Here is a 20,631-nt window from a genome sequence, read left to right on the forward strand (position 1 = left end):
GGCTATTGTAAATAATGCTGCAGTGAACATGCGGGTACAGATATCTCTTTGACATAGTGCTTTTCTCTCCTTTGAATATATACCCAGAAGTGAAATTGCTGTCTCATATAGTGATTCTGTTTTTAATTTTTTGAGGAACCTCTATCCTATTTTCCATAGTGGCTGTACCTATTTACATTCCTACCAACAGTGCACAAAGGTTCCCTTTTCTCCACATCCTCACCAGCACTTGGCTATCTCTGTTCTTTTTGGTAATAGCCATTCTAACAGGTTTGAGGTGTTATCTCATGGTGGTTTTGAGTTGCATTTCCCTGATGATTAATGATGTTGAGCATCTTTTCAGTGTTGTTGGCCATCTGTATGTCTTTGGAAAAATGTCTGTTCACGTCTTCTGCCCACTTTTTAATTGGGTTGTTTGGGTTTTTTTGATGTTGAGCTGTATGAGTTCTTTATATATTTTGGATATTAACCCTTTATCAGATACATCATTTGCAAATACCATTTTCCATTCAGTAGGCTGCCTTTTCATGCCAAAGGAGTTTAGTTTGATGAATCTCTTTTGTTTATTTTTGCTTTTATTTTCCTTGCCTGATCCAAGAAAATATTGCTAAGACTGATGTCAAAGAGGGTACTGCCTGTGTTTTCCAGAAGTATGTTTTCAGGTCTTACATTCAAGTCTTTAATCCATTTTGAGTTTATTCGTGTAAATGGAGTGAGAAGGCGGTCCAGTTTCATTCTTTTGCATGTGAATATCCAGTTTTCCCAGCACCATTTATTGAACAGACTGTCTTTTCCCCACTGAGTATTCTTGGCTCCCTTGTCAAATATTAGTTGACTGCATATGCATGGGTTTATTTCTGGGCTCTCAGTTCTATTCCATTGGTCTGTATGTCGGTTTTTATGCTAGTACTGTTTTGATTGCTTTAGCTCTGTAATATAGTTTGAAATCAAGAAGTGTGGTGTCTCTAGCTTTGTTCTTCTTTCTCAGGATTGCTTTGGCTATTCAGGGTCTTCTGTGGTTCCATATGAATTTTAGGATTGTTTTTTCTATTTCTGTAAAAAAAAAAAATGCCATTGGAATCTTGATAGAGATTGCATTATCTCTGGATGGCTTTGGGTATTATGGACATTTTAATAATATTAATTCTTCCATTTCATGAACGTGGACTGTCTTTGCATTTGTTTCTTCTTCAGTTTCTTTCCTCACAGTTTTATAGTTTTCAGTGTACAGACCTTTTACCTCCTTGGTTAAATTTATTCCTAAGTATTTTATTATTCTCTTTGATGGTATTGTAAATGGAACTGTTTTGTTTTTTATTCCAGATAATTTGTTGTTAGTGTATAGAAATGCACCTGGTTTTTGTATGTTGATTTTATATCCTGTAACTTTACTGAATTCATTTAGTTTTTTGATAGAATCTTTAGGATTTTCTATGTGTAAGACCATGCCATCAGCAAACAGAGACAATTTTACTTCTTTTCTAATTTGGATGCCTTTTAGTACTTTTATCTTGCGTTGTTACTTGGTATTGTGGTTAATCGTAGTAGTGAGAATGGGCACCCTTATCTTATTCCTGATCTTATAGGAAAAGTTTTCAACCTTTTACCATTGAGTATGATGCTTCCTGTGGGTTTGCCATATATGGCCTTTTTTATGTTGAGGTATGTTTCTTCTATACCAAGTTTGTTGAGAGTTTTTATCATGAATAGTTACTGAATTTTGTATGTTTTTTCTGCCTCTGTTGACGTGATCATATGATTCATATCTTTCATTTTGTTAATGTGATGTATCACATAGATTGATTTGTGTGTGTTGAATCATCCTTTCATCCCAAGGATTAATCTCACTTGATTATGGTGTATGATCTTTTGAATGTGCTGTTGAGTTTGGTTTGCCAGTAATTTGTTGAGATTTTTTTCATCTTTATCCATCAGAGATACTGGCTTGTAGTTTTCTTCTAGTGTCCTAACTTGACTTTGCTATCAGGAAAATGCTGTTACCTCGTAAAATGCATTTGGAAGTGTTCCCTCCTCTTCATTTTTTTGTAAGAGTTATAGAATTGATATTAATTCTTTTTTAAATGTTTGGTAGAATTCACCAGTGAAACCATCTGGTCCTGAGCTATTCTTTGTTGGGATTCAATCTGATCAATCTTCTTTCTCATTATTGGTCTGTTCAGATTTTCTATTTCTTCATGATTCAGTTTGGTACATCATATGTTTCTAGTAATTTATCTATTTCTTCTAGTTTGTCCAATTTATTGGTGTATTATAGTGATCTCTTGTGATCCTTTGTATTTCTGTGGTATCAGTTGTAATGTCTCCTCTTTCATTTATAATTTTGAGTTCTCTCTTGGTTAGGCTAGCTAAAGGTTTTTGTCAATTTTGTTTATCTTTTCAAAGAACCAACTCTTGATTTTGTTGATCTTCTCTATTATTTTCTTTTTCACTATTTCCTTTATTTCTGCTTTAATTTTTGTTATTTCCTCCCTTCTGCTAAACTTGGGATTAGTTTGTTCTTCTTTTTCCTATTTCCTTGAGGTATAAGCTAAAGTTGTTTATTTGATATCTTTATTTTTCTTGATGTATGTGGTTATGGCTGTAAACTTTCCTCTTAGAACTGCTTTTGCTGCATCTCATAAGTTTTGGTATGTTGTGTTTCCATTTCAGTTTGTCTCAAGATATATTTTTATTCCTTTTTTAGTTTCTGTTTTGATCCATTGGTTGTTCAGGAATGTGTTCATTTCCATGTATTTGTGAATTTTCCAGCTTTCCCCGTTACTGATTTCTAGTTTCATACCATTGTGATCAGAAAAGATACTTGATATAACATCTGTCTTGAATTTGTTGAGACTTACTTAGTCGCCTAACATATGATCTAACCTAGAACGTGTTCTGTGTGCACTTGAGAAGAATGTGTGTTCTGTTGCTGTTGGGTGGAATGTTCTGTATGTGTTTGTTATGTCCATTTAGTCTCTAGTGTTATTCAAGTCCAGTGTCTCCTCATCAATTCTCTGTAAGAGTGGAGTATTAAAGTCCCCAGGTATTATTGTATTGCTGTTTATTTTTCCTTTTAGTTCTGGTATTATATATATGCTTTATATATTTAGGTGCTCTAATGCTGGATACATAAATGTTTACAATTGTTATATCTTTTTGATGGATTGATTCCCTTATCATAATATGATGAACTTCTTTGTCTCTTTAGACCATTTTTAGTTTAAAGTCTATTTTGTCTGCTATAAGTATAGCTACACCTGCTTTCTTTTGGTTACCATTTGCTTGAAATATCTTTTCCATCCCTTCACTCTTCAATCTATGTGTGTCCATAAAGATAAAGTGAGTCTCTTTTAGGCAGCATGTTGTATCTTTTTTTTTTTTTTAATTTCTTCCAACATTCTTTGTCTTTTGATTGGAGAATTTAATCTATTTACATTTAAGGTAATTATTGATAGGTAATGACTCACTGTTGCCATTTTGATAATTGTTTTCTGTTTTGTAGATCCTTTGACCCTTTCTTGCTGTCTTTGTGATTTGATGACTTTTTGTAGTGTTATACTTTGAATCCTTTATCATAATCTTTTGTGCATTTACTACAGATTTTTCCTTTGTGGTAACTATGAGGCTTACATAAAATATCTTATAACATCCTATTTTAAGCTGATAACAACTTCAAGAACATACAGAAACTTTATACTTCTACTTCTCTCCCTATCACATTTTAGGTTATTGATGTTACAGTATCCATATTTTTTTACTGCTTATCCATTATCAAAGTATTGTAGCTATGGTTATTTTTAATACTTTTTTTTTAAACTTTTAAACTAGAGTTGTAAGTGAATTAAATACAACCATTACAATGTCAAAGAATCTGTGTTTCATAATATATTTACCATTACCAGTAGGTTTTATACATTTATATGGTTTTAGGATGTTAATTAGCATTCTTTTACTTTACAACTTGAAAAAGGTTCTTCTATCATTTCTTGTAAGGCAGATCTAGTGGTGATGAAATCCCTCAGCTTTTGTTTGGGAATGTCGTTATCGCTCCTTAATTTCTTTTTCCTTTCTTTTTTTTTAATTTTTATTTATTTATTTGGTTGCATCGGGTCTTAGTTGTGTCAGGCAGGCTCCTTACTTGTGGCTCGCAGGCTCCTTAGTTGCATCAGGCGAGCTTCTTAGTTGCGGCTCAAGGGCTCCTTAGTTGTGGCTTGCCAGTTCCTTAGTTGAGGCACATGGGCTCCTTAGTTGCGGCTCACCGGATCCTTAGTTGTGGCATGAGAACTCTTAGTTGCAGCATGAGAACGCTTAGTTGTGGCATGCATGTGGGATCTAGTTCCCAGACCAGGGATTGAACTCGGGCCCCCTGTATTGGGAGTGCGGAGTCTTAACCACTGTGCCACCAGGGAAGTCCCTCTCCTTCATTTCTGAAGGACAGCTTTGCTGGGTATAGTATTCTTGGCTGACAAGTTTTGGTGTGTTTTTTTCCCCACTATTTTGAATATGTCATTCCACTCTTTCCTGGCCTGCAAAGTTTCTGTTGAGAAACCTGCTCATAGTCTTATGGGGGCTCCCTTTTATGTGAAGAGTTGCTTTTCTCTTGCTGCTTTCAAAATTCTCTGTTTTTGACTTAAGACAATTATAAATTCTTGACGTAGCCCTTTTTTGGGTTTAACCTATTTGAGATCTGGATGTTCATTTCTCTCCCCAAGTTTGAGAAGTTTTCAGCAATCTGACCCAAGTCTTAACATTTACTAACCAACTGACTTTTGGCAAGTTGCTTAACATAACTGAAACTGTTTCCTCAACTCACAGTTTAGTTTTGAAAATTATAGATAAAGTGTGACAGTACTTTGAAAATTATTAAGTACTGTGTTTACCTGAAACCACTAGGCAATGATCAGCGAACATTCTGAAATGGAATTTACATTCTGAAATGGAATTTACAATCATGTTAATAAAAGAGGATTTTTTCTTAAATCAATGTCACGGAAATGACAACTGTGTTAGAGTATGGTTGACATATTCAGTGAGGATAGTCAGTTGAATGTAGCATTGGGAAGATCTCTAGTAAAGCTCTTTAATGAAGCTACAATGCTAAAAGAATCAGGGACCTAATTTACTTATTTTGTATATTTGTATTTAATGTGTGGGCTTATTTAGAAAGGTTTTCTTTCAATTTTATGAATGTCTTAATATTGCCATCTGAAGAAAGATGTGGTTATTACTTGCAAGATAAGTTGATTTGATATATGAATTTAAATTGTATTTGGCTGGTCAAGGACCATAATTGTCTAGTATGTTTTATTTATAATTTACTTAACGTATTTAATTTATATAACAACTTTTGTTGTTCCCCCGTATCTTGACTTTTCCCAAGTTTCCATTTCTAAGAACCTAAGTGCAACTCCTTAGCCAGCCTCTGTCACTGATAAATAATGAAGTAAATGACCATTGTACTTAATAGCTTCCAACACATGCAGTCCTTACCAAGTAGTACAAATTATGATGTGACTTTAAACAACATGTTCTTATGTTTTGGTTTTCATCAAAGACATTTTTCTAGCAGTTAGAATATTTCCATGTTAATCAGTACAGTCTGCATTCGCTTCCACTTTCTTCTATTTTCTGTCATTTCTGGTACAGCTAGGACACTGCTGCTCATTAGAGTAAGAAACTCATGAAAATTGCCAGGAGCAGATTTATTGAGTTAATACAAAGAGTCTCAACTGGCTGTATATTAGAACCACCTGGGAGTTGTTTAAACATACCCATGCCCAGGTGCCTAGGCTCCACTCCTACATTGAGTCAGTGGGGGTCATAGGGAACAGGCATCATATTATTTTAAAGGCCCTAATGAGTATAATGCCCAGTCAGGGCTGAGAACCACTGGTTTACATAGCTTAACGTACATGGAGAGTGAGACCAATTGTGATATTAAAGAGTTAAAACAGTTAAATCTGTCTTAGAAATCAACAGAGAATTGGTGTTTTGATGATGAAAATTATATGACCAAAAGTTAAATATATGGGAAGTATTACTCCTATCAGCTTTTTATTTTGATGTACAATAAGTAGTTTGAATTCTGAAAAGCAAAGTGCCGTTATCCCACCTGAACTAATGAAAGGAGACCCTTAAATAAGAGAGCTTTTGAGTTCTTGGTGATGCATGGAATAGAAAGAAAAAGATAAGCCTACCCATGAACTCTACCCAAGAGTTCTGTTAAGGATTAGTCACATGTTCGTGGAAGTGGCAGAATGAGAATAATATGGCAGCATGAATCAGTGCACAGGCTCTGGAGTTGGGTGCATCTGAGCTTGAGTCCTGTCTTTGTTCTTTACTATTTCTGTGACCTTGGACACATTACTCAACTTTTCTTAAGCCTGTTACTCTTCTATAAAATGGAGGTAATAGTAGTCCCTACTCATGGAATTAAGTGAGATCATGCATTTAAATCACTTAGTATAATAACTGGCACATAGAAGTGCTCCATAAATGCTAACAGGGTTGCTTTTTTTACTAGACACAGTCCAGACTTTGGAATTACACAGATGTGGTTTTGAATGCCCAATCTGCCACATACTGGCTGGGCAAGCTACTTAACCTCTTTGAACCTCAGTTAATATAAAGTAGAGTTAATATCTACCTCATAGTGCTGCTGTGAATATTTAATGAACTGAATTATATAGGAAGTACCTGATTGTAGATTGGAGTGAGTTTTGAGATCTAGTTTTCCTTCTTGTAACCTGCTCATTTTGATACTAGCCTTTTTAAAAAAATGTTTGTTTGTAAACTTTAGCACTTGAGTCACATGACTAGTCGTCTTCAGAGGTCTTCCTGAAAGGGCACTCTAAGAATACATTTATTTAAATTTTCCATAGTACTTATTTTTCATTTTCTTTTTTTTTCTGTAAATCTTTCAGCTCTTAGATGACAAATTGTAATGCCAGAGGATTGTAATTTTAACCTCTTAGCATAATTCTTCCAAGTGGTGAATGAGATCCATCACCCTAATCAGTCAAGAACAATTTAAAACCTGCTATGTGTCTAGCACCATGTAACATCAGAGGGTCCGTATGCTATGGTCCCTGCCCTTCAATCTAGTTGAGCTCATTTCCTCAAGTAGCTTGGGCTCAATGGTTGCTTTTTCCTCTCTTTTTTTTTTTTTGATCCTTAATCTCTGATTACTTTATAGAATCTCTTGAAGAACCTTCTAGTTCTACTGATATCTATTATTTTGCAAGCCTGTCGACATTTTCATTCTTTGACATTAAAAAAACCTCATTTTAAAAAAGTTACTAATAATCATTTGCCTTTAGACTTTCCCTCTTTCCCTTCATACCTGAATTTTGGTTCAATTTCTTATAAAAGTTTTATTAAATAATTTTTTAAAAATAGCATGCTCTTTTTAGCCCTCTAGGCATCTCTGATTTTTTTTCTTTCTTGTTCATCATAACATCTTTTTGTAAAAAACCAGTGTAAGAGACATTTTATCTTGGAAGATCTGATTCACATTCAGCAAGTGATTCAGCAGATGACTTAAGCTGTATTTTGATTTATCTGCTTGTCAAATGAAGATAATACTTGCCACCTACTTACAAGAAAGGGATGTTGTGAAGATCAGATTTAGAATGTTTTGAACTCATTTACTCAATGCTATTGAAATATCTCATTTTTATTATATTTTCACACTGTATACATACTGCTTTTTTAGATCTATTATAATTTTTATAATAGTGAAATACGATTTTTACTTCTCTACCTCACTACAAAGGTATCAAATACATGTTATTTCTTTAGTATACAAATGGTTTTCTTTATGATTAGTTTCCCAGTTTACAGAAATTGATGTTTCTGTTTAAAAGGCAGTTTATCAGGGGCTTAGAGACTGGACCCTGGAACCAGGTTAGTTGGGTTTGAGTCATGGGTTTGAGTCAAACTTCCTAACATAGTCTGTGAGGTCTTCCTAGCCCTACCTTCCTCTCACTTTCACTTTTTAGTAAGTCCTATTAGATCTCAGGTAAAAAAGTCACTTCCTCAAGGAAGTCCTTTCCTGACCTCTTAACTGGGTTAGCATAATGTCCCCACAGCCCCTGGTACTACCATAGTCATTCTCCACTGAGGCAGTGCCACTCTCTGAGGGGGGAGGGGAATGTCCTAGTAATTGGGAGGTGCTCTTGCCACTTAGTAGGTGGAGCTGAGGGGTCCTAGATGTTCATCATTAAGAACTGTCTGGAGCCCTGAATGACTTTTGAATGTCCCATTAGGGAGTTACATAGGTGAAAAAAATCTGTTCATAGCTGTCAGAGCCTAGAGCCTAACTTAGTTTCACATATACACATGGAATTTTTTGCAGAATTTTAATTAAATGTTGAGTTTTCCAGGAATAAAACTACTGTATTATTGAAGGAAGATTGTACCTTGTTTTGCGTGGAACTCTGCCAAGAATTGTTCACCATTTTGGGAAATCATGTCACTGATGGCAACATTTATCACATTCGTGGTGATTCACCATATAGGTGGAAACATTTGACTGCTTAGTAAATATTTGTCTGAATTTAATTGAAATTAGGAGAGAAGAAAGACTCTGAAGCATATGGGAGAAAAGCACATCTTTCTTCCTGGCAGAATATTTTCTTTTTTTTCCTATTGCACTTCAATCGCATACTTCATTCATAGATAGTGCATGTGTCTCTGTCACTAAATGAGTACTTAGGGCAAGAACAGTATTTTACTTACCTTTGAATCTCTGATGCTCACTGAGTACATGGTAGTTGCTCAGCTTAATATTTATTCAGTTGAATTAATGGACAATAATAGTATTTGAGTAATGAGCAACAATAGTATTTATTCAGCAAATACTTACTGAATCACTCTGCTAGAGTGATTCAAAGGGGCAAAAAGATACTGTCACTGCTCTCAACACATGATGTGTTGCTAAGACAGACCTGGAAATAATTATAATATGACAGTTTGTGAAAAGGAAATAGCCATAAACTATAGATTTGTAATGAAAAAAATACTTAAGTTTTGTGGGGAGGTCCTACAATAATGTTACAGAAGAGAAATAGTATCCAGTACCAATCATAGTGCCAAGGAAGACTCTCAGTAAATACTGGGAAACTGAGTAGAGGAGCATATATCTGAAGAGTGAGATGGAGTTTGCCAAATGGTCAAATTTAAAGAGTTCACTCCAGACAGGAAGTCCCTATTCAAAGGCTCAGAGGTATGAGAGGCGCAGCTGGTATTGCTGGAGCATAAAAGTTGGAGGTTGAGTTGTAAGAGATAAAGCTGTCCCTGGAGGTGATGGACCAGATCATGAAGAGCCTCTTCCATGAAAATGAAGTTAGATTTCATCTTGCAGGCAGCAGAAAATCATTGATTGATGTAACAAACAAAGCCACTAAATTTCAAACCATACTGTATGCCAGGCAAGTATCTATAATCCTATTACAGAGTCAGTATGTTCTCATTTTATAGTTGGGAAACTGAGGCTCAGAGAGATTAATTAACTTGCGCAGGTTTTCACTGCTACTAAGTGAAAGAACTAGCATTTAAATTTAGGTTGGTTGAGTCCAGCCCTTCTGTCTGCCTTATGTTTACTTTTTCAACCAGTCTGGCTTCTTTACCTCTCATAAACTCTAGTAAATTCAAAATTTTAATGTAAATTCAAGTTCTTAACAGTTTAGGACTAGAGTAAGTTTTAGTCTTCTGAAGGCCAAGATGTTATCTTACAGTAACTTACCTCTTGCAAGCTTTTTATTCTGGTGCTAGCTTCTGTATAGATAGTTCAAATAACTGTCTTGGCTTATTGAAATGCCTTTTGTGGGGGAGCGGGGACTTACCATTGAATGTCATGGGCCAATCAGCGTGATTTGTGTACTCTAAAAGAGAAAAATTTGAAGTACTATTTCCCTTTTCTGAAACATTTCTGAGTCTTCAGTGTGCAAAAAGAATAGTAACTATTTTAAGAAAATTTAATATTAATCTTGATATTCTATTTAATTAATATAGATGTAGTTTACTGTTTAAATAAACAATTTCTACCTCATAATTCTGGTGTGCTTGGTTAGCTTGAAGTACTTCAGACATTATCTAAATAACCCTGCGATATCTCTGTCTACCCTAGGATAAGATTCTTCCTAATTTTAATGGCTATGAAAATTTGGTAAGTTCTGGAGATAGAGGTGGCAATGGTTGTACAACAATGAAAATGTACTTAATGCCACTGAACTGTACACTTTAAATGGTTAAAATGCTAAATTTTATATTATGTATATTTTACCACAATTAAAAAACGTGGTATAGAAGTTCAGAGTGGCCTGAGATCTCTTATCAAGCAATTAACAATCAAATATTTTTGAGAGCCTTTTGTTCCAGATAACTTGAGTAAGGTGTGAGGGAACAGTTTATCTCAGTTCTTCCTATCTCATCATCATAGGCTGATCACATTAAATGTTCTTAATACTAAGCTATTCAAAAAGAAAAAGAATTCTGTTGACTTGATGCAGGGATAAAGAAGGAAGCATGGTAATGATATGGGGCAGCCATCCTCAGGATAGGTATGATGAAGGTATCTTTTGGACTTGGCTGCTGTTGGCCCCTGGCATTAGTTTCTTTTTCAGAAAGGCAGCTAAGGAGTTAAGTAGGTATCCAGTTGTCACCTCAACAGGTGGGATATGCATGGTAGCAGCTCAACTCATAACTAAGGCTCAGACTTTAAGGTTCCTCACCCCCTCTTCACCCACTCCCTCCCCCGTCCAGGAACAGGAGAAATTTTAAATGTTCACCCATTAGATTAACCAAAATTAAAAGAACGTGCTGGTGGATATATGGGAAACATATTATTGGTGAGTGTGGATTGCAGCTGTTTTTGGAAAGTAACCTGGTAATAACTATTAGAAATGTTTAAATACACATACTTATGGCCTAATAATCACACTGGGTTGCCATTACTGGCTAGGGGGACATTAGTACAAGAATGTTTTTTGCCGTGTTGTTTGTAGTCACAAAAAAGTGGAAGCAACCTGGAAGCCAATCAGGAAATAGTTGAACAAGTTATGTTCTATCCATTCTAAAGACCAATGTGCATCTATTAAAAAGTGAAAAGTTAAATCTATATGTAGTGGCCTGGAATGATGGCCATGCAATATTATGTGTTTTAAAGTTTTTAGTTAATAGAGTGTAGTATGTGGCATGATCCTAAAAAACAAACCAGAACTATGTGTATGTTTGAGAATAGAGAAAGGTGTAGAAGGATTCATATCAAACTGTTGAAACTGATTCTGTCAGGGAGGTAAGCTTAGTGATGGAATTGAATTAACTATTTTGTACAACCATGTTGTTTGATTTGTTGTAATATTGTTTTTGTAAAGTTTTTTTGAAGTTTCTGAAGTAAAAAAGTCAAGAGGGAAAGGGGAGAGGTCTATAATGATAGAAGTTATAATAGGGATTATGGCATGGGTTGATGACCGAGAATGGGTACAAGAGAAACCTTGGTACTGGTAATGATCTTTATCTTGATGTGGATGTTGGTCACACAGGTATTCACAGGTATTCACTTTATAAAAATCCATCTAGTTGTATGCTTATGATTTGTACAGGTTATTGTATATATTATATCAATTAAAAGTTTATTAAAATTATGGCACATCAATACAATGGAATACTTTTTAAAAAAATACTTTTAATATTTAATGATATATGGAATTGGCCAAGAAACAAGACAATCCCATTATTATAAAATATATAAACACACAGAATGAAGACTGGCATAAAAACACTACAGTATTATTAATAGATATTATGTCCAGATATCATTTTTGTTTTGGGGGGTTTTGTTTGGGGGTTGGGTCATTTAGGAAGTTGGTAGAATTTGGTGAGCAAAGCCAGACTACAGGATATTAAGCGGAAAATAAAGGTGAAGAAGGAGAGAGGAAAAGGTTTTTTAAAAATAGAAAAACACTGCTAACTAGAGAGGTACTGTAAGGTCAGGTAATTTTTTTTAACCCCTGCTAGGAAGGGACTAAATTCAGCTGTCAAACCATCAAGTAGTAGTAGATCCATATGAAGAAAATCCTCTCCTTCAGCAAATTCAGTTTGATTTTTACAATAATTCATGCCTGATACTTAAGTTTTGTTTTTGTTTAAGCATTTAGTTTTAAAGGAACTGTCATCGATATGGTACTTTCCATTGATTGTAGCAGATGCAACTCATGGTAGTTTAAGAAACCTATATTCTCCTCCCAATCTTAACTAATTAACTGTTGTAATTTCCTCTGATCTTTTTGCTCTATAGTTGCCACATGGGGGCAAATAATACTTCCTCCGGTCGGAGTGATAATAAAATGAGAAAATGTATGTGAAAACACGTTAATAGAATTAAACACTATCCAGTTGTAAAATTGCGTTATTTTTCTTGTTTTTCTTCAGCCCAAAGTCATTAGTTGTGAAATGCGGTTATTTCAGGTGGAGTTTATTTCACGTAAAGAGTTCAAAAGTTGAAGTTTATGAAAGGATGCATTTTTTCGGTCAAATTATGCAAATGTAAATGCAACATGTAGTGTTTATCGAAGTGTGGGTTGTGATTGCAATGCATCTTTAATATTTTAGACTAAATATTAGTATTTAGTGCTTTATATATCAAACTGAAATGTAAACATTTTTATTTCTTCTCTTTAAGTATTGTTGAGCTGTCAGGGGAATTACCAGGCTTTCGTCCTTATTACAGTCATTCTTAATTACTAACCGTGTTAACTTAAAATGACTGAAACCCAAAATCAGATCTCTTCAGGTGTTTCGCAGGGATTTTGATAAGGACTTGATTTTTGATTAGCCCTTAAATCAGTAATAATCTGGATGGAACTAGAGTTGGGTTGGAGAAAACTGCGTGGCACTAGGACCCAGGGGGCTCCCGTGAGCGGATCTAGGGGCCAGATTGCAAATTCGCGGTGACTCAGTCTGGTCGGCTCCTTGCGCTCGGCGGCCGCGGCGGCAGCAGCAGCAGACATTGGCGGCCGAGCTGCTAGGATCAGTTTCCCTGGGTTTCACCGTCCGAGACTTCTTTCGGGGCGCCCCAGGCAGGTCCGAGGCGTCCGGGGAGCGCAGGGGTCGTTCTGGCGGGGAGGAGGGGGGGTGCTTGGCGCGGGAAGCCCTCGGGCCTGTGCACGGGGAGTAACATTTGCTCCGTCTCTTCCTGTGTCTGGCTTTATTTGCAGCAAACCAAGATGGAGTATGAGTGGAAACCTGACGAGCAAGGGCTTCAGCAAATCCTGCAGCTGCTGAAGGAGTCCCAGTCCCCCGACACCACCATCCAGAGAACCGTGCAACAAGTATCCTTTCCGAGGCCTCGCCGCCGCCCGCGCAGCTTGCCCCGCGCGGGGCCCGCTCTCGGCGGCCGGGTGGCTCCCGCCGCCCCTCCCCCTCCTCCCGCTCCCCGGATCCCTCCGCCCTTCGTCCGCCCGCCCGGGAGGAGAGGCCCGCCCGCCGCCGCCGCCCCTGCCCGCCGCCTCGCGCACGCGGCCCTCGTGCCTCCGTTTCGGAGCGCCGCAGCGCCCGCCGGTTTCCGGCCCGCGGGAGGCTGGGGGCTCCTGGCCGCCGCCCAGGATCGCGACATGTGAGCCGGCCGCTCGTCACGTCCCCGCCCGCCGCTGACCGGCTGAGGGGGTGGAGAGCGGAGCAGCCGGGTGCCGGCGCGGACCCCCGACCGACGCCCCGGCCCACACAATGCGCGGAGGGGGCGGCGGGCAGAGCGCTGCGTGCGCGGCGGAGACCGGCGGCCTGAGTGGGGTGGAGCTGGCGCGGGGTTTGAACCGCCTGGGTGTTGGGCCTGGGGTTTCTGCCAGGCCCTTGCCCGGAAGGGCTGGAAACCAAGAAGTGAGGGGTCTCAGGCCTCTCACCCCGGGGCTGTTCGTGCCAACACCTGTTGCGAGCTCCCTGCCTCCCAAGTGAGATTTTCTTTTTAAATCTTTGGCTCAGGACGGTCTGGCTCAGTTACCAAGTCTTTACCGAGTTTGCTGGTCCTATTACTACGGATTTAGAGGCAGAAAGACTTAAGAGAAGAAGCAAAACCTCTACTGTGTGTACTTTCTGTAGTGCCCTAAACTATGGTCAAATGGAGAGCTCTTGCTGCATCCAATAAGGGAAACAAATTCACCCGATCAGAAATAACCGTTTTATCTCTTATTTTAAGACGAAGTTAATTGTTTAGAAAACTTAAGTCTGCTGTTTGCAAAAAAAAAAAAAACAATTCTTAATTTAGTATGGAATTTGGTAAGTAAGCTCTTTTGGCGTAGTTTGGACGTATTTAAATTTAAAACACTATAAACGTTAAGTTAAATACAGTTACTTGAGAAGTTCTGGTAAATAAGTTTCTCAAAGAAGTACTGCATTGCTGTAACTTAAAATTTTTCAGTAGGTAAGTATCTAGCCTTTTGGTTAATTAATACTGCTTATTTTAAAATGGAGGTGTTAATGATTTAGGTCTACTTGGTTTGGTTTTTTTTTTAAAGCCATTTCGCTTGTATACTGCTAGTACTGAGGGAAGAATAGTCGTTTTGGGGTGTATTGGAGCTTGTATTTGAAGCATTATTGTGGCTCAGTCTTAATTTGTGTTGTCATAGCTGTAGAAATGATAAATGTTGATATTTGATGAATTGTAGGTGTTATGTGACAGTGAATTTCTTAAGTTAGCCAATCCCAAAACTGCATTGTAATTTCTTGTACAGCACTGTATATCATAATTTTTTGTTTTAGTACATATTTATTAAGTACCTTTTATATGCTCAGTACTATGCGTGCGCTAGGAATCAAATTTACGGTTTATTCTGTGTGCCTGGAGCATGGTATGCCCTCTGCATAAGGAACAAATTAAATTTCAGTAGATAAAGGTTAATAGTATTTTAAAAATACGCACTGCTTTATATTTTCAGAGTGCCTAATAATGACCTTGTTCTTTTGTGTCTCCTTTGGAAGGAATGTAATTATTGTTTTTGTATAGGCTTGAGCACTTTCAGAAAGACCGTTATACTATTATGGATAGATAGCTCAAGTTCTAAGAAAGTGAACCTTATCAGGAAATATTTATAAAAAATTATTAGCATATCAGCATGCTGTTAATCTTGGCTGTTCACTAAAGAAAGAAATCACTAGGATTTTTTTGGTCAAAGAAAGTACACCTTGGAATTTTTCTAGAGAAATGTATTTTGATATTAATTTATGTTCCGAGCACTGAACACTGAGAGTATTCTAGTGTATAATAAGTAGCTAATATGGTGTGCCTAGAGTGTGTATCGTGGATTTAATTTAAAGATTTAAGTCTATTGAGAAAATTCTGTCTAATAAAACACAATTAGAGGTGTTATTAAAAAGCATGTTAGGGATTAGAGGGCATGAAGAAAGACATAGTAGACCATTATGTCATGGTTGCCTGCCAACAGAATGAAATACCTGCATGTTGGTGTCACTGGAAAGGTTAGGTCTTGTTGGGGGGTGGGGGGCAAAACTGTAGAACTGTTGCAGTGTAGTAATTTCATAATACTGACTGTTATATAATAAGGTTTGATATGTAGATTTGCACATAAATAGCATTTTATCTTAACTTTTTGAATTCTAAAGAACAAATGAGTCTGATAAAAGCACTTTAAGTTAAAAGGTGATTTTATAAAGTTAATTTCCCTAAGTGATCTTTAAGAGACTTGTTTTTGTTTCTTTGGGGTGCTTTTCATTTTTGTCATTATTTTATACTTAAATACCTTTCTGATTAGGGTTTTTTTTTTTAAGTTCAAATAAATCAAAGAAATTGTTTTGAAAATTTTTTCCATATGATATGCGCCTGTGCTGAAGGTGGAGCTTGGCTTATGTTGTCTTGAATATAATTGATGTAAAATATTAATATTTCAGCCATAAAGCGCACAAGAGGTTTAACACAACCATTGGTGTGTTCTTGGAATAGCATATTGATGGTTTTAATAAGATAACTTTATTCTTACTGGAAAAAATGCAAGGCTAAAAAATCACAAAAGAGATTCTTGATTTTAGGTTAAAAGTGCCTAATTCCTTCCTTAGATTACACTGAGAAGTTTCCTTAACTACTGTTTGTTCTAGAAACTGGAACAACTCAATCAATATCCAGACTTTAACAACTACCTGATTTTTGTTCTTACAAAATTAAAATCTGAAGGTAAGTAGGGTTTGTGTTGGTAACTACTTAAAAGTTTCTTACACTTCAAATTTTGTCTTTGAGATGTGTTAAAATATACGAAGAGTGACTTATTTCAAAGGATTTCATTTTGTAGTAACCACTTGCTTTAAAGATGTGGAATGAAAGAGCTACTATCACTCTAAGCATTTGGATGCTTAATGAGCATTCAGTTGTTAATTGGGTGTTTTTGTAATAAATTCACTCATTCTTTGCAAATGAAAAGAATGTTGCAAAGTCTACTTTGGTGCTTTGCTTCAGTCCTTTTACATGACTGTCATAGAGATTGATTTCTTTTAATACACAGATTGAATGCAGGATTTGCTAAATAACTGACTATATGTGTGATCATATTTGTATGATTAAAAGTTCGTATAACCAAAATGAAAAGTCATGTATAATCCCATCACTCAGAGACAATTGTTAATCTCTTAATTCTGTACTCCTTTATATGGCTATGTACTGTTTTAAATTTTAACCAGAAAAAGGATCATTCGATTTATAGACTCCTGTAACTTTTTAAACCTTCTAACAGTATACATGAAACTTTTTCATTAACTATTCTACAACAGTTTTAAATTATCTCTATATAACAGCCTGATTTTTAAATGACATGATCATCTGATTTTTTTTTTTAAAGATGTAGATATGTAATGACCTGATTCTTTCTTTTTTTTAATTATTTTTATTTATTTATTTATTTATTTATGGCTGTGTTGGGTCTACGCTTCTGTGCGAGGGCTTTCTCTAGTTGCGGCAAGTGGGGGCCGCTCTTCATCGCGGTGCGCGGGCCTCTCACTATCGCGGCCTCTCTTGTTGTGGAGCACAGGCTCCAGACGCGCAGGCTCAGCAATTGTGGCTCACGGGCCTAGTTGCTCCGCGGCATGTGGGATCTTCCCAGACCAGGGCTCGAACCCGTGTTCCCTGCATTGGCAGGCAGACTCTCAACCACTGCGCCACCAGGGAAGCCCAGATCATCTGATTTTTAAATGACACGGTCATTTGATTGTTTCTAATACAAGTAATGTGTCCATCTCGACTTTATTCATTTCACAAGTATTTATTGAGCACCTCTTCTTTGCCAGGCAGTTTGCTTGCTCAGGGACAATAAAAGTGAACAAAATAAATGAGAATCTGCCCTCGTGGCGCTTACATTGTAGTGAGAGGTGTTCTTCGTAGAGTTATTTGAGTATTCCCTTCCTGGAACATTGTCAGACACCCAGAACGCACTCAAAGTGTTTTTTGAGCAACTGACTGGCCTCTAAGTGAAAGCACCATACCCTTTCAGAAGCCATAGTGCAATTAGTAAAAACTACTACACTTGGAGTTGAGAAATAAGTCTTAGACTCTGACACTCATTTCACCTCTCTTGCTTTTTTCAGCTACAAAATGCCTGTGTTAGCCTACCAGACCGTCCATAAGGTTTCAACTCCAAGCACTAGCGAGTGCGTTAATGGCCTTAAAATCTCACTAATCTTGTATTTATTCAGATTTTAATAATTCATGCACAGTATAATGATTTATTTTGAATTATTTTCAAATTTTCTAGTTAATTTTAGGGATTTTAATTTGTGATTGAGGCATGTAAGAGAAACTTCTTAAATTTCTAAATTTAAATTTTAAGAAACTAGAAAGTCCTTCAACAACATATCTTTACATTCAGCAATTAATATTCCTAGTTTGATAAATATACATTAATGTGATGTGTTATTTCTTAATATAGAAATCTTATTTTTCCCACATCATAGTTGTAATCAGATAATTCTATAAGGACTTAAAGATTTAGTAAATGAATTTTTCTAAACTATATTGTTTAATTTGAAAAATTTAAGTTTGTTTTCACCAAGTCATCTATTCTGTCATGTCCTCATCCTGAATTCCAAATATTAAGATTGGTATAATATTATACTCTTTCTTAAAACTTTTTTGGGCTATGAGGATACATCAGAAGTATTTTTAAAAGCAGACAAACTTACAGTTCAAATAGCAGCAAGAGAGGTTGGGTGTGTAACTGCCTCCCAAAAGACCTATTAATTACAAAACCACAAAATGTTGGAAAGGATTTTATGTAATACTTGGTATTTCTTCCCATGTTTATTGATTTATTTGGGACACAAGTTTGCTATATCTAGTTTTCTATTTAAAAAAATTAGCATTGATGCCATCCATATTAGAGAAGGAACATAAGTAAATTCTTGAAATGAAAATGCTTATTTATTTAGGAACCTTTTTGCCATTCCTCATGTGAATTTGTTTACACTGAATCATGGAGTAAAATTTTAGATGTGGAGAGACCTCAGAGATCAGCTCATCTCCTTCCCTCACTTTACAGATGAGAATTGAGACCTAGTAAAGTAGTCTTTTTAAAAAGAGGATGTGGTTAATTTTTGGCCCTTCTAAATGAATTTGGGACTGGGGATATTTTTAATTAAAATAAGTATTTTGATATAAAATATTTTATGTTTTTAATTTTAAATCATTTCACCTCATGATTTTTTTAAAACTTCATCTTGTAATCTTAATTGTAAAAATGATATAGTGTATTTCTTATAAACAAATACACATGCCATTTAAAATTACATGACTGAATTATTAATGGCTGACTTAAGACAAAAAAGCTTATTGCTCGAAGAAGTTAAATTTATAAAGTTAAATAAATCTATTCATTTATTTTATGGAAGTTTTAAACTTTCAAGAGAATTTAGAAGTGTTTTTGTTTCATTATAGGTTACTGATTGAATGATGGTAATTGAAACCAGGAAGAAATTTTTAGAGGGTGACATAAAAAGCTCGTAGGCTATATTGCTGTGATGGCTTGAATGGGGTTTATATGCAAAGAAACACTATCTTTTTGCCTCCCCCTGTCCTGTACCCCTGAAGATTTCAATGCCAATCAGACTTTGAGAGCATACTACTAGCTAGAACAAGCTTGGGTGGTTTTATTTTTTAGTAAAGTATGTAAAACAGGAGTGCTGAAACAGCATATTGTGTTCAATACACCAGCTGTTCATGTCTTCTAGCCCTTTGAGGAGGGTGATCCTGTACCGTGCATCGAGTGTAGGCTCTGGAGCCGGACTCCTAAGGTTGATGTTTTGGCTTCCCCACTTCGTAGCCTTGTGTGACTTTGGTAAAGGCCTCAGTTTCCTTGTTTGTGCAGTGGAGATAATAATTCCTGTCTCATGAGGTTGTGAGGATTAAATGCAAACTACTTGGAAAGCACTTAGCAGTGTTTAGTACCTAATAAACATTCAGAAAATGTTGCAGTGTTTAGTACCTAATAAACATTCAGAAAATGTTAACTGTTGCTAATATTGTTGGTGATGAGGCCAATTGTTAAAGCATTGGTTATATTCTAATATTAAATTGGTTCTTGGAAAATTTGTTAGTACCATCTACGGATTAAACTTCTTTTACGTAGATTCTGTTTTTTAAAAACTTCTGGAAATTTAAATATTGTTTTACCCCCCCACCCCCCCCCCCTTTTTTTTTTTTTTAGCTCAGAGGCAAGTGAAAAACATGATATAAATGAACGGCAGTTATTTGTATGTGAAGGTGATCCCATATGTTCTTTGTCCACTTAATTTTTTAATAGGCTATCTTTAGTGACTAATACTTTCAGATCTGTAATTTGATGTTCATATCAGGTTCCAATAAAGCTTGAGTACATTGGCCATATATAAACTAAATTAACTCTTAAATTAAATCAGTGGTTCTCAACCAGGCGCAGTTTTGTGTGTTCCCCCCCCCCCCCCGCTTCCCGCTGCCCAATGAGACATTTGACATTATCTGGAGACATTTTTGGTTGTCACAACTTGGAGAGGTAATACTGGCACCTATGGCCAGTGATACTGCTAAACATCTCACAGTGCATAGGACAGCACTCCTCAACAAAGAATTACCTGGCCCAAAATGTCAATAGTGCCAAGGTTGAGAAACCCTGAACTATAAATCATGGAGCTAATCCTTGGATAATCATTTATGGTATTTTTTTTCCTGGTTATAGCAAATTAATGAAATGTTACAATCAGTTTCTGAATACATTTTTAAAGTTACCGTTCTTGGTATATTTTGAAATGAAAACTACTTTAAAACTCAGTGCTGTTGTTTTGTTACAGATGAACCCACAAGATCATTGAGTGGTCTCATTTTGAAGAATAACGTGAAAGCACACTTTCAGAACTTCCCAAATGGTGTAACAGACTTTATTAAGAGTGAATGTTTAAACAATATCGGTGACTCCTCTCCTTTGATTAGAGCTACTGTAGGTAAGTAATCTGTTACAATTTTGCTTATCCTGTTTGTAACTGGGTTAGTTTCTGACATGACAGACCATTTCCATAGGAATTTTTATCATCCATTTCATGTTGAATTGTGATGGGGAAAATTTTTCATTGCTGCTTTTGAAATAATGTTACTAAAAGCTCTCTTAATCC

The 20,631-nt window shown here is 36.3% G+C and overlaps 1 protein-coding gene across 4 annotated transcripts in view; it reads left to right on the forward strand.

The window, feature by feature from the left end:
* The window catches only part of TNPO1 (transportin 1), an 87,231-nt gene that overhangs the window by 20,469 nt on the left and 46,131 nt on the right, over window positions 1-20,631 (forward strand). For 2 of the 4 annotated variants that reach the window (XM_059916560.1, XM_059916558.1), the window contains exons 2-4: window positions 13,218-13,331; window positions 16,105-16,180; window positions 20,314-20,463. In XM_059916560.1, the coding sequence (XP_059772543.1) occupies window positions 13,218-13,331; window positions 16,105-16,180; window positions 20,314-20,463 (340 nt within the window). Of the gene's footprint in view, window positions 1-12,954; window positions 13,084-13,217; window positions 13,332-16,104; window positions 16,181-20,313; window positions 20,464-20,631 lie in introns of those variants that run through there. The other 2 variants (XM_059916561.1, XM_059916559.1) reach the window with 2 other exon arrangements.

This window comes from Balaenoptera ricei, chromosome 3, assembly GCF_028023285.1.
Source record: "Balaenoptera ricei isolate mBalRic1 chromosome 3, mBalRic1.hap2, whole genome shotgun sequence".
Taxonomy (NCBI): domain Eukaryota; kingdom Metazoa; phylum Chordata; class Mammalia; order Artiodactyla; family Balaenopteridae; genus Balaenoptera; species Balaenoptera ricei.